At 59.9% G+C, this 14,403-nt stretch overlaps 1 protein-coding gene across 1 annotated transcript in view; it reads left to right on the forward strand.

Annotated features, from left to right (window-relative positions):
- The first annotated feature begins 8,885 nt into the window (after positions 1-8,885).
- CPXM1 (carboxypeptidase X (M14 family), member 1) overlaps positions 8,886-14,403 on the forward strand; it is a 14,798-nt gene continuing 9,280 nt past the window's right edge. The window contains exons 1-2 of the mRNA XM_014942809.1: positions 8,886-9,151; positions 13,385-14,018. Of these exons, the coding sequence (XP_014798295.1) occupies positions 8,886-9,151; positions 13,385-14,018 (900 nt within the window). The remainder of the gene's footprint in view (positions 9,152-13,384; positions 14,019-14,403) is intronic.

The raw sequence follows: 14,403 nt of genomic DNA on the forward strand, positions 1-14,403 counted from the left end.
GCACTCGATCCCCTCACCCAGATCATTGCTAAAGGTACTAAACAGAACTGGCCTCAATACTGAGCCCTGGGGAACATCACTTGTGACTGGCCACCAACTGGGATTTACCCCATTCACCACAACTCTTTGGGCCTGGCCCTCGGGACAGCATTTAACCCAGTGAAGCGTACTCCAACCCAAGCCACAATCAGCCAGTTTCTCCAGGAGAACACTCTGGCAAATGGGTTCACTGTCAGGGCTTTACCTGCAGGGCATGAGAGCTGACAGGCAAAGACAATTCAAAAGCAACACCTGTGCCATCACAACGTCTGTAACAGTGAACAAAAGGATGCTTATCCACTCTCACAGAACCCCATAATAAAACCCCCTCACACTCCAGATATCCCTTCTTTGCCATTTATTACAGCTCAGCCTGGCACCGGTATCTCCTGGGCTGGTTTTCAGCACGCTCCCCATGAAGGCGGGGAGTCCCCAGGCGTTTCTTGCTCAGCCCCTTCCTTCCAAAAGAGAAGGAGATGGATTTGGGGTAAGTTGGGTAAGGTGGGGCCGTTGCTGGTGCAGGGCGGCCGTCCTGCTGCTGCAGCCTGGGGCCGGCTGGTAGCCATGGAGCACATGTGTGGCCGGGCGGCCCCATGGGGACATTGTGATGTCACCGGTGAGGTTGGCCGTGGAAGGTGCCTCGCCCCAGCACCCCTATAAAGCAGGACGCAGAGCTGTGACCCCCAGCAGACAGGATAGGGTGGCCGAAGCCCTCACTCATCCGGCAGCAGCATGGCCCGCATCCAGCGCAGCAGGAGCCGCAGCAGGAGCCCGAGACGGCGCCGAGGCCGAGTCCGAGGCCGCAGCCGAAGCCGCTACCACAGTCGGCGTCAACGCCGCTCCAGGAGGAGCCAACGCCGCTCCAGGAGGGGCCGAAGCCGGCGTGGGAGCCGCCGGCGCCGTGGGAGCCGCCGTCGACGCCGCTGCTGAGCTGGGCCCAGGACCGGACGCCAGTGGAGCCAGTGTCCCTGAGAGCCCCGGCCACCACCACCTCCATGCTGCTGCACCACCGCTCCTGGCTCCATCAATAAAGCTGTAATGATCTCATGATGGGCGTGGGTGTTCCTGGTGTTCCTGTGCGCTGGCTGTGGGTCCCCTGGTGTTGTGTGCCATAGTGGTGCATCTCACAGCCCGTCTACCTATCCCAGCCCCTCTTCCACCTCTCCAGCCCATGACTAGGTCTCCAGCCCATCTCCATGTCCATGCTCATAGGGTCGCAGAATCATAGGGTCATATAGGATCATGGAATGGTTTGGGTTGGAAGGGATCTTTAAAGATCAACTAGTTCTAACCCCCCTGCCACCAGCAGACACTCCTTCCACCAGCACTAGATCAGGTTGCTCAAAGCCCCATCTGACCTGGCCTTGAACTCTCCCAGTGATGGGCCATCCAAAACTTGAGAAAGTCTTTTCCCATCCCTCAGCACCCTCAGAGTGAAGAATTTCTTCCTTCTGTCTAATCTAAATCTACCTACTTTCAGTTTAAATCCAATTCTCCCTTGTCTTACCACTACCTGCCCTTGTCAATTGTCCCTCACTGGCTTTCATCTAGGTCCCTGTTAGGTACTTCAATGCGCAATCATTGAGCATGATCATCCCACTAGTTTCTCATCCAAGTTGTCCTTCCGTCATATCCATGCCTCTCTACTCCAGAGACAAGGATGTTTTTAGGGACTGCATCCCATGCTTTACACAAGTCCAGATAGATGATGTTAGTTGTTTTTCCCTTATCCACAAACACTGTAACCCTGTTGAAGGCAGCCACCACATTTGTCTGGCACAATTTGCCTGTAGCGAAGACATTACAGCTCAGCCTGATACCTGTATCTCCTTGTCTGTTTTTCAGCACACTCCACCTGAAGGTGGTGTGTTCCCAGGCATTTCTTGCTCAGCCCCTTCCTTCTGAAAGAGGAGATCAATTTTGGTGTAAGCTTGTTCAAATTAATATCTGCCCAGGCATTTGCTTCTGACAGTTAGTAGGCTGAACTACCTGTGGCAGGCCTAGCTCAAAGGCAGAAGAGGAACCTCTCAGCTCTAGGACAGATGGATGCCTCCGGGGAAGCCATGGCATGGAAGCCAAGCCATGTCCCCCCTGGGATGAGTCCAGGGGGGCTTCTTGGTCCCTAACATGGAGCAGCTCATGGGCAGAGCTGCATCCTGCCCTGCCCTGCTTCCCTCTGCTATCCCCCTTCCCTCTCCTGGCACTCACCCCTCTGCAGCACCCAGGCTTGGTCCGCAGCTGGGGCTCACAGGGGTGAGATGTGATTAAATCCCACCATCAGATGCTCCCTGCTTCTCTCTGCACCACTCCAAGGGTGCCAGATGAGGCTGTGCCCGGGAGGGTGCAGGGTGGGTGCTCCCCAGCCCCCCTACACTACGCACGCCATGCAGCCCACGCACCATACTCTCCAGGACACAGGGGCTCCAGGGGAGTCACCTTGAAGTGCAGCCCCCTCCCCACTTTGTTGCTGTTAATCTCCCAGCCAAACAATGCGGCATCCTGACAGCCCTCGCTAATTGCACCAACTGGGATTTACCCCATTCACCACAACTCTTTGGGCCTGGCCCTCGGGACAGCATTTAACCCAGTGAAGCGTACTCCAACCCAAGCCACAATCAGCCAGTTTCTCCAGGAGAACACTCTGGCAAATGGGTTCACTGTCAGGGCTTTACCTGCAGGGCATGAGAGCTGACAGGCAAAGACAATTCAAAAGCTACACCTGTGCCATCACAACGTCTGTAACAGTACACAAAAGGATGCTTATCCACTCTCACAGAACCCCATAATAAAACCCCCTCACACTCCAGATATCCCTTCTTTGCCATTTATTACAGCTCAGCCTGGCACCGGTATCTCCTGGGCTGGTTTTCAGCACGCTCCCCATGAAGGCGGGGAGTCCCCAGGCATTTCTTGCTCAGCCCCTTCCTTCCAAAAGAGAAGGAGATGGATTTGGGGTAAGTTGGGTGAGGTGGGGCCGTTGCTGGTGCGGGGCGGCCGTCCTGCTGCTGCAGGTTGGGGCCGGCTGGTAGCCATGGAGCACATGTGTGGCCGGGCGGCCCCATGGGGACATTGTGATGTCACCGGTGAGGTTGGCCGTGGAAGGTGCCTCGCCCCAGCACCCCTATAAAGCAGGACGCAGAGCTGTGACCCCCAGCAGACAGGATAGGGTGGCCGAAGCCCTCACTCATCCGGCAGCAGCATGGCCCGCATCCAGCGCAGCAGGAGCCGCAGCAGGAGCCCGAGACGGCGCCGAGGCCGAGTCCGAGGCCGCAGCCGAAGCCGCTACCACAGTCGGCGTCAACGCCGCTCCAGGAGGAGCCAACGCCGCTCCAGGAGGGGCCGAAGCCGGCGTGGGAGCCGCCGGCGCCGTGGGAGCCGCCGTCGACGCCGCTGCTGAGCTGGGCCCAGGACCGGACGCCAGTGGAGCCAGTGTCCCTGAGAGCCCCGGCCACCACCACCTCCATGCTGCTGCACCACCGCTCCTGGCTCCATCAATAAAGCTGTAATGATCTCATGATGGGCGTGGGTGTTCCTGGTGTTCCTGTGTGCCGGCTGTGGGTCCCCTGGTGTTGTGTGCTATTGATGGGTATCTGTGTATCCTGGGGGTGGGTGTCCCATGGTTGTGCATATCCAGAAGCAGCACACCTCTCCAGGTGTTGTGCCTGGGTACTTCACCCTCTCTGCAAGAGCTAATGAACACACTGAGCCCAGATATTTGGTTTTATTTCAGTTCTGCAGAATAATGATTCATTCACCCCTCCTAACCATACATATACATCCAAGCTCATGGTTAGAATATTTCGGATGTTTCCTGTTTAGCATGCTCATTATTCACAAAGGGGGTGTATATTTTAACTTTGTTATGACCCAATGTCAGTTTCGGTTACACTCTTGGCTCAACTTTGTTCTAGATGTTTTACTGTTTGGTATCTTGTGTGTAATTCAGCAATGCCAACAGAACACATAGGATACACTGTTTCATTTCATATCCTATCCAAGGTCAGGTACCTTCTGAGATGGCTCAAACATGTCCCAACCGGAACCTCTTGATAAACTTTTAACTTTCTTCTTGCGACATCACCCTCACCCCCAAAAACCCTCCATCCTCAGGGTGCCCTGTGCCTGCGGCTGAGCCACCCTGGTGCAGCCCATCCCTTGGTCCCCAAGAGCCCCCAGCCTCTGGCTGAGCGCACACCCACCCGCCTCCCCTCGGCATCTCTTGGGATGGTGAACAAACCAAGGGGGAGAGATCTGATACTCCCCAGCTTGCAGACCCCAACACCCCTGCCAGCCTCTCAGCATCACTGCCCAGACCCCCCAAACCTTCAGGCTCCCTTATAGCCTGGAATCTAAATAATTCAAGAGACAGAGGCTTTCGGGAGCTGCACCCTCATCTCTCATGCAAGGAAATGAGCCAGGTGCTGAAAAGCTGCACCCAGGGTAAATTAATTTACGCCAATTAGCGAGGGCTGTCAGGATGCCGCATTGTTTGGCTGGGAGATTAACAGCAACAAAGTGGGGAGGGGGCTGCACTTCAAGGTGACTCCCCTGGAGCCCCTGTGTCCGGGAGAGTATGGTGCGTGGGCTGCATGGCGTGCGTAGTGTAGGGGGGCTGGGGAGCACCCACCCTGCACCCTCCCGGGCACAGCCTCATCTGGCACCCTTGGAGTGGTGCAGAGAGAAGCAGGGAGCATCTGATGGTGGGATTTAATCACATCTCACCCCTGTGAGCCCCAGCTGCGGACCAAGCCTGGGTGCTGCAGAGGGGTGAGTGCCAGGAGAGGGAAGGGGGATAGCAGAGGGAAGCAGGGCAGGGCAGGATGCAGCTCTGCCCATGAGCTGCTCCATGTTAGGGACCAAGAAGCCCCCCTGGACTCATCCCAGGGGGGACATGGCTTGGCTTCCATGCCATGGCTTCCCCGGAGGCATCCATCTGTCCTAGAGCTGAGAGGTTCCTCTTCTGCCTTTGAGCTAGGCCTGCCACAGGTAGTTCAGCCTACTAACTGTCAGAAGCAAATGCCTGGGCAGATATTAATTTGAACAAGCTTACACCAAAATTGATCTCCTCTTTCAGAAGGAAGGGGCTGAGCAAGAAATGCCTGGGAACACACCACCTTCAGGTGGAGTGTGCTGAAAAACAGACAAGGAGATACAGGTATCAGGCTGAGCTGTAATGTCTTCGCTACAGGCAAATTGTGCCAGACAAATGTGGTGGCTGCCTTCAACAGGGTTACAGTGTTTGTGGATAAGGGAAAAACAACTAACATCATCTATCTGGACTTGTGTAAAGCATGGGATGCAGTCCCTAAAAACATCCTTGTCTCTGGAGTAGAGAGGCATGGATATGACGGAAGGACAACTTGGATGAGAAACTAGTGGGATGATCATGCTCAATGATTGCGCATTGAAGTACCTAACAGGGACCTAGATGAAAGCCAGTGAGGGACAATTGACAAGGGCAGGTAGTGGTAAGACAAGGGAGAATTGGATTTAAACTGAAAGTAGGTAGATTTAGATTAGACAGAAGGAAGAAATTCTTCACTCTGAGGGTGCTGAGGGATGGGAAAAGACTTTCTCAAGTTTTGGATGGCCCATCACTGGGAGAGTTCAAGGCCAGGTCAGATGGGGCTTTGAGCAACCTGATCTAGTGCTGGTGGAAGGAGTGTCTGCTGGTGGCAGGGGGGTTAGAACTAGTTGATCTTTAAAGATCCCTTCCAACCCAAACCATTCCATGATCCTATATGACCCTATGATTCTGCGACCCTATGAGCATGGACATGGAGATGGGCTGGAGACCTAGTCATGGGCTGGAGAGGTGGAAGAGGGGCTGGGATAGGTAGACGGGCTGTGAGATGCACCACTATGGCACACAACACCAGGGGACCCACAGCCAGCGCACAGGAACACCAGGAACACCCACGCCCATCATGAGATCATTACAGCTTTATTGATGGAGCCAGGAGCGGTGGTGCAGCAGCATGGAGGTGGTGGTGGCCGGGGCTCTCAGGGACACTGGCTCCACTGGCGTCCGGTCCTGGGCCCAGCTCAGCAGCGGCGTCGACGGCGGCTCCCACGGCGCCGGCGGCTCCCACGCCGGCTTCGGCCCCTCCTGGAGCGGCGTTGGCTCCTCCTGGAGCGGCGTTGACGCCGACTGTGGTAGCGGCTTCGGCTGCGGCCTCGGCCTTGGCGCCGTCTCCGGCTCCTGCTGCGGCTCTTGCTGCGCTGGGTGCGGGCCATGCTGCTGCCGGATGAGTGCGGGCTCTGGCCACCCTGTCCTGTCTGCTGGGGGTCACAGCTCTGCGTCCTGCTTTATAGGGGTGCTGGGGCGAGGCGCCTTCCACGGCCAACCTCACCGGTGACATCACAATGTCCCCACAGGGCCGCCAGGCCACGTGCATGCTCCATGGCGACCCTATGATTCTGCGACCCTATGAGCATGGACATGGAGATGGGCTGGAGACCTAGTCATGGGCTGGAGAGGTGGAAGAGGGGCTGGGATAGGTAGACGGGCTGTGAGATGCACCACTATGGCACACAACACCAGGGGACCCACAGCCAGCGCACAGGAACACCAGGAACACCCACGCCCATCATGAGATCATTACAGCTTTATTGATGGAGCCAGGAGCGGTGGTGCAGCAGCATGGAGGTGGTGGTGGCCGGGGCTCTCAGGGACACTGGCTCCACTGGCGTCCGGTCCTGGGCCCAGCTCAGCAGCGGCGTCGACGGCGGCTCCCACGGCGCCGGCGGCTCCCACGCCGGCTTCGGCCCCTCCTGGAGCGGCGTTGGCTCCTCCTGGAGCGGCGTTGACGCCGACTGTGGTAGCGGCTTCGGCTGCGGCCTCGGCAAAGTGGATAAGCATCCTTTTGTTCACTGTTACAGACGTTGTGATGGCACAGGTGTTGCTTTTGAATTGTCTTTGCCTGTCAGCTCTCATGCCCTGCAGGTAAAGCCCTGAGAGAGCTTAAGAAAAGGTCCATTTAGAAGATGGCCTTCCAGACAGGAGTTTGAGAGGGTCAGTCCTGAGTACCTCACTATCACCCTCTGACTCCTCTACTCCACTCTGGTGAGACCACACCTGGTGTACCGCATCCAACTCTGGATTGCTCAACATAGGAAAGATGAGGACCCATTGGAGGGAGTCCAGAGGAGGGCCACCAAGATGATCAGAGGTCTGGGACACCTCTCCTGTGAAGACAGGCTGAGAGAGTTGGGGTTGTTCAGCCTGGAGAAGAGAAGGCACAGGGAAGACCTTATAGCAGCCTGGCAGTTTCTAGAGGGGGCTAAAAGAGAGATGGGGAGGGACTCTTTACCAGGGAGCGTTGTTATAGGACAAGGGGTAGAGGTTTTAAACTGAAAGAAGGGAGATTTAAATTAGACAGAAGGAAGAAATTCTTTGCTGTGAGGGTGGTGAAGCACTGGAACAGGTTTTCCTGAGAAGTTGAGGATGCCTCATCCGTGGAAGTGTCCAAGGGCAAGTTGGATGGGGCTTTAAGCAAACTGTTTAGTGGAAGGAGTCTCTGTGGTGGCAGGGGTTTGGTACTAGTTGATCTTTAAAGGTGTCCTTCAACTCTAACCTTTCTATAAAATTGTGATTCTAAATCCAGGCTGCAGGGCAAGAAGTAGTGGCAGAACAGGGGGCAGCGGGGTGAGTTGTCACAGGAGGGCTCATGAGCAAACTGGGGAGAAATTTAGGAGAAACAGGGACTGTCAGCATTTTTAACAAATACAATTTTAGTAAAGATATAGGAAATTTGCAGTAATGTTTAATAGCTCATAAATGTATTGATAATGAATCGCATCAGCCCAAAGCAACAAAAAGCAACGGCAGACCCTCTAGGAAGTGTTCAAGGTGACAAAGCCACACTTGGTGAAACACTGCAGAGTGCACTGCCTTCTCCTGGCATGGCATTGTTGTGGTTCTGTTTGTGAAAGATGGGGAAAAAATTCCAACTTCCTGGGTTCATTTTATTTATTTATTAAAAAGAATAAATAAGCAAATAAATAAATTGAAAGCTGGCTGAGGACCATTCCCATCTTCCTGTTGCACGCCCTTTCCCTCCTTTGTCCAGCTGAACTGATGATGGGGCATTATCTCTTCTCCAAAGCCCTGCTGGCAAACTGCCTTGCTCACATCAGTCTGTGCGCTGCCTTTAGCTCCACACACCTCAGGAGTGGTCCAAACTTGGGGACTGCTCTGGTCCTCCTCTTTCCTTCTCTGCAAAGTGCATCACATTGAAGAAACAGCTCCCTGGGGAAAGGGCAGCTTTACCATTCCCTGGGAGGGAGATGAGGCTGTCCTCCATCCAGCACAGCCTCCTCTTCTCTCATCTCCCAGCGGGGCTGCCAGGGCCAAGAGCTGCAAGGGCCTTTTCACCACGCCGTGATGGGTTGGCGATATCGAGACAGGCTGGGGAGATGGAGATGGGCTGGGACATGGATATGGGATTGGGACAAGGAGATGGGGATGTGGAAATGGGTGGTGGCTATGGAGACGAGCTGGGATCTAGACATGGGCTTTGACAATGACATTGCTGGGGATGTAGAAATGTTTGGGGAAATGAGGATGGGGCTTGGACATGGAGACAGGCTTGGATCTGCAGATGGTGTGGGGACACGGGGATGAGCTGTGGACATGGATATGGTCTGGGGGATAGAGACAGGGGTGAGAGCCAGCACAGGAGCAGGCAGGCTGGGGCACCTCCATCCCTGCAGAACTGTGCTGCTCCTGGACAGGCACAACCATGGCACACAGCACCAGGGGACCCACAGCCAGCGCACAGGAACACCAGGAACGCACACACCCATCATGAGATCATTACAGCTTTATTGATGGAGCCAGTGGCATGGAGGTGGTGGTGGCCGGGGCTCTCAGGGACACTGGCTCCACTGGCATCCGGTCCTGGGCCCAGCTCATCGGCGGCGTCGACGGCGGCTCCCACGGCGCCGGCGGCTCCCACGCCGGCTTCGGCCCCTCCTGGAGCGGCGTTGGCTCCTCCTGGAGCGGCGTTGACGCCGACTGTGGTAGCGGCTTTGGCCTCGGCCTCGGCGCCGGCTCCGACTCATGCTGCGGCTCCTGCTGCGGCTCTTGCTGCTGCTCTTGCTGCGCTGGGTGCGGGCCATGCTGCTGCTGGAGGAGTGCGGGCTCCGGCCACCCTGTCCTGTCTGCTGGGGGTCACAGCTCTGCGCCCTGCTTTATAGGGGTGCTGGGGCGAGGCGCCTTCCACGGCCAACCTCACCGGTGACATCACAATGTCCCCACGGGGCCGCCCGGCCATGTGCGTGTGCTCCATCGCTACCGGCTGGCCCCAGGCTGCAGGAGCAGGATGGCTGCCCACCACCACCACCAGGGGTTTTTATTATGGGGTTCTATCAAAGTGGATAAGCAGCCTTTTGTCCATGTTACCTTGACTCCCTTTCTGGCTCTGTCCCACTGTGGGGTCTCAGGAGTCTGAACAGAGTCCCCCCTGCACCCAGGGGGCTGCCTGGCCCCTCCAGCATGTGCCTCAGCAGGACCTCCTGCCCAGGACTCCCTTGTCTCTTCCTCCATGACCACCCACCTGCCCCATGCAGCAGCTACTTTTGGGGGTTCTCCTTCTGCTGCTGCCCATGGGGAGCAGGATGGAGTTGGGCAGAGCCCAGAGGGGCTGGAGGGATGGATTCTGGAGTCAAGCCCACTCAGACTGTCCCCAGGCAGGACCTCTTCAGTGCCAGGTCCCATCCGGCAACACAGAGGTTGAGAAGATGGTCCAGGTCCCCAGGTTGTCCCAGGACCAGGGTCCTGGATGGACTTGGGTGGGAGGCAGTGGGCAGGGGAAAGCAGGATGCTACCTCCATCCAACAAAAAGTCCTGGGAGCTGAGCCTGGCCATGGGGCCTCCATAGGACCCCCCGCACTGGGGGGTGGCAGATCCCCCCACCCTGTCCCTGGCGTCAGCATGGGCTCCCTAGGGGGTCTGACTTCTCCCTTCCACCTCTGGGTAGGGTGCCTGTTTTGGGCAGGGGATGCTGCCCAGGAGCGTGTCAGGCTGGGGAGGGACCTGCTCCCTGCCACGGGTGCTACGCTGCAGGGCATGTGGACTGGCATTGCAGGGAGTGGAGCTGGGAGGGCACATGGAGGAGCCAGAGAGGTACGGAGCTGCTGCTGGGCTGGGTGCCCACATCCACCCTTCCATTCATGCACAGCAAAAACACTGCACTGGTGAGGGCAGGGCTCCTTACTGAGCAGCACAAGCAAGATGCAGGACCATCCTCATCCTCTGATGAGCTCTTCAAAGAGGAAGATGAGGGGTGGGAGCAAGTAGAAGAAGACATTTGCTTGGCAGTGGCAGCGGGCAAGGACAATGCAGGCCACCACCTCCAGGAGCCGCTGGTTCTTGCTGTGCAGCTGCATTTTCCCTGCACAGCCCTGGGGGCTGCATCCATCCTGCAGAGACACCAAACCATGGAGCACCACCAGCACTGCAGCCAGGAAGCCCTCCAGGGATGGTCTAGGAGGGTGTCTGGTGCCTGAGACTCCCCCAGCCCCTGCTCAGGCTGATACACCCACAGTTCTGCTCCTGCTGGGATGACCCTGTGGCTGGAGGCGTCCCCGCAGCTCAGCGTGGCCAGGTTCTGGATGAGACAATGGGGAGGGTAATGTCACACCTGGGGCTTCTGGGGTGACACCGTGCCTGGGGAGGGGACAGCTCTGGAGCCCAGCCTCCCTGGGGCTGGGGCAGGACCCAGAGCTAGACCCAGGGTGGTTGCCAGTCCTTCTTGCTCCTGCACCGAGGTTCTGCAGAGCAGTGGTGGCCAAAGGGGCTCTGGCACTTGGTGCAGGGCAGCAGTGGCCTGGGACAGCTGGGGAAGCCCTTGCAAAGCACCTCCCCAGACCACAGTGACTTCCCCATTCCCCTCAGCCACCACCTCCATCCCTGCCAGTGCTGGGGATGCAGGAGGGCTCTGTCCCACACTGCCACCAGCAGAGTCCACACCCCCACACTGTGGACAGAGGACAGGGACAAGGATAGATGGGGCCAGGCTGGCCCAGGGACCCCTTTCCCAGCCCTGAGATCCCTCACCCAACCTGTGCACCCAAGTGCTTAGCCACCCGCCCGGGCACCGCCGGGTGGATGTGGCACTGCCCAGTGGTTTGGGCACAAGCCCTGTGGCCAGCTTGGTGGCTGCCAAAGCATTTGCCTTGGCTGGCAGCCCCAACCTCAGCCTCAACCTGTGGTTCCCATGCCAGGGCAGCTTGGGCCACCAGCCAGGCAGGCAGCAGCACCGGCACCGGGTGCTGGGCACCAGCATCCCTGGGATTCAGCTCTTCCACTCCAAGGGAGAAACCCCCTTTGGGGACTACCCTGGCACTAAGGGTGCCGGGGGGGGGCTTCTCCATGCCTATGGAGAGCAGCAGACTCTCCCAGGAGCACCAGCACTGGCGGTGCAAGCAGCTCCGATGCTGAGGTGGTGGGTTTGGCCCTGCTGCCACCTCTGCTCTGGCTGCAAGATGCCGGGGCCGGGGGGTGTCACGGACCCCGTCCGGTGGAAATCCCTGCCGGGACAGGCTACGGCGCCTTTAAGGCTTGTCCCGCAGCAGGAGCTGGCAGCTGCCGGCAGTGCCGGACGCGGCTGGCTTGACTCTGAGCCAAGCTGCATGGGGAAATTCATAACATCCCTGGAAGTGCTGAGCGAGGCTGAATCAGAGCGCCGGAGCCGGCCGAGCTGTGTGCCTTGGCCCTGGGGAGCCGGGAGTGGGGCCAGCCCCGCTGGCCTCTCCTGCCCCGGAGCCGGGCGCTGTGCCCAGCACCCCAGCCAGGAGGGCGCAGAGAGGTGCCAGGTCTTCAGCAAACCTAGAAAGTCCCATCACGTGGGGGCTGAGTCACGCCAGCAAGGGCAGCCTCCCCCCCTGGGCCCTTTCCAGAGCCCTCAGCAGGATGCGGGAGATGCCTCAGCTCCCAGCAAAACCCTTCCCACCATCCAGCTCCGAGACACAGGCATGTAACAAAGCATCATCCTGCGCGCCAGGCGTCCGGGCCCCGAGCCAGCGCCAGCCCGGTCCCAGCCGTCCCCTGCTCTCAGCCAGTGATGGGGAAGGAACATCCCAGGTGCTGCCAGGACGGAGCACACCATCCCTCAGCAGCGTTCCTGGGTGATGCAGGGCCAGGGGACCCCATCCAGCAGGAGCACCCATGGGTGTTGGCAGGGCTGAAGGGCCCCGTCCCACTCTACCCACAGCCAAGCAGAGCCCCACTTGGCACTGGCCTGTCCCGAGAGGGCTGCTCTCACCCGGGAGGAACACAAAGCTGTGCTTGGGGCCAGATGGCTTCTAGCACCCCCCCAAGTCCTGTGCTGCCTCCATGGCCCCTGGGCAAGGGGATCCAGGGACCCTGGGCTGGTTGCAAGTGCCACTGGCTGCAGAGGGCTCTGGGACAGCACCATGGGGACCCGTAGGAGGGGACAGGGATGAAAACGGGAATGGGGATGGGACCGGCACGCCAAGATGCCAGCTCTGCTCCCCTGCCTGCTCCAGCTGAGTAAACACAGAGCTGCCACCAAAGGGTGCCAGTGGCCCGAGCCCAGCCCGCTCCGTCCCACCCTCTCGGCCCAGCCCTGTGGCTGGAGGCTGTAGAAAATCCCAATAAAAGAAGTAAAAGTCAGGCAGGGAAAGTCCTTTTTGGGTGGAAAATAAGCTCATGGGAGGCTGACGGCTATGCCAGCAGCAGCATCGTGGCTTTTTGGAGGATCCTGCTTGGGGGAAAGAGAGCGGCAGGACCAAGAAACATTGCCCCTCACTTGGACGATGGCCCCTGGGCACCCCAACCCAGACCCCCACCTCCCACCCTGGGCACCCCACCGGGCTGCCAGCCCCTCCCCACCCCTTTATCCCTGTGGTGCTTCGCTCCTTCCCTGCAGCTCCTTTCCTGCGTGGCTCCGGCACCATGTGCACCTCATCAAACCTCCCGGCGGGCTCTCGCCAGAGCTGCCGGGGGAGGCACACGGGGCCCAGCCCGCTCACACCTGCCGTGCTGGCACAGTGGTTCGGCAGTGCCCGTGCCCGGTGCCCCGCTCCCGCGGTCCCACCGGGGATGCCCTGAGGCTCTGAGCACTGCGGGTACCACCGTCCCCGGGGGTCCCTTCCCGGGCAGAGCATCCCCCCCCTGCCTGGGCAGGGCCGGGGCTGGATCCCCGTTGCTCGGCGCCTCCTCTGCGCCGGGACTTGGCCGGGAAGCCCGGGCGGGCTCTGCTCCGCGCAGGCGGTTCCTGGGGCCTCCCGGGTCCCCCGGGCTCGGCCGGCGGCACTGACGGCTGCGGCCAGGCGGGGATGGCGGACCCCCGCCCCCTCAGCCCTCCCTGTCGGGAAGGGCTGAGCCGCTCCGGCTGTCTCCGGTGAGCACGGCCGGCTTCGGCCGGGAAGCGGCTCGGGGTCTCCGGGCCGGGGGCGCCGGCGCCGTGAGCGGCGGGGTTGCCTTCAGAGGCAGAGGCGGGGGCAGCACCGGGGGCGGCCGGCAGGGCAGGGGGATGGTGGGCGCCGCCAACCCCGTGTGCCCGGCATCCCGGCGCATCGCTGCACGCGTGGAGGAAGGGATCGTGGGTTTCCCGTGGGACCGGGGCCAGCGAGCAGCCCCCGCCCGGCAGGATCCGTCCCCCCGACGCCGCATCCTGCCGGCGCCCGGCAGCCCCCCCTGCCCTGCCCCGCAGAGCCGTGCCGGGGGGTGCACCCCCGGGGTGCCCAGCGGCTGCTCCCCTTCACCCCCGGGAGCAGGGTCAGACACGGGATGTATCGGGACAACGGGGACGCTGCTGGGTGCTGGGAACGGTGGGGACACGGTGCGAGGACAGTGGGGGACATTGCAGGGTGGCGGGGACAGTGGGGACACGGTGCTGCGGGCCCCAGGGACACTGAATGAGGCTGGGGACAGTGGGGACGCGGTGCAAGGGTGGTGGTGCGGGGTGCAAGGAGAGTGGGGATACGGTTCTGGGGACAGTGGGGACACTGTAGGGTGCCGGGGACAGCAGGGACACGGCGGGGAGGGGGTGCAAGGACCTGCAGGGTGAGCAGGCTGGACGCAATGTCCCCCTTTCGAGGGGGGCTCTCGGGGTAGCCGGTCACAGGCAGGGGACAGTTTTACCCAACACCTCTGCAGATTTGCGGGCAGCGCGGCGGGACCCCCGCCCTGCCAGCCTGCCCGGCGGAGCGGCGCGGGGCGGTGCGGGCAGAGGTGCGGGCAGAGGCACTTTGTCCGTCGGGGGGGGCAGCGACGGGCTCAGCGGGAAAGAAGAGGGGGCCCACGGGGGTTTGCGGGAGCGTGCGGGCCCGGCCTGGCTCCGCCACAGCCCCCAGCCCTCGGTCCCCCCCCCCACTCCCGCTTCTCCCGGGGGT

The sequence above is a fragment of the Calidris pugnax genome, unplaced genomic scaffold, assembly GCF_001431845.1.
Source record: "Calidris pugnax isolate Ruff unplaced genomic scaffold, ASM143184v1 scaffold15, whole genome shotgun sequence".
Classification (NCBI taxonomy): domain Eukaryota; kingdom Metazoa; phylum Chordata; class Aves; order Charadriiformes; family Scolopacidae; genus Calidris; species Calidris pugnax.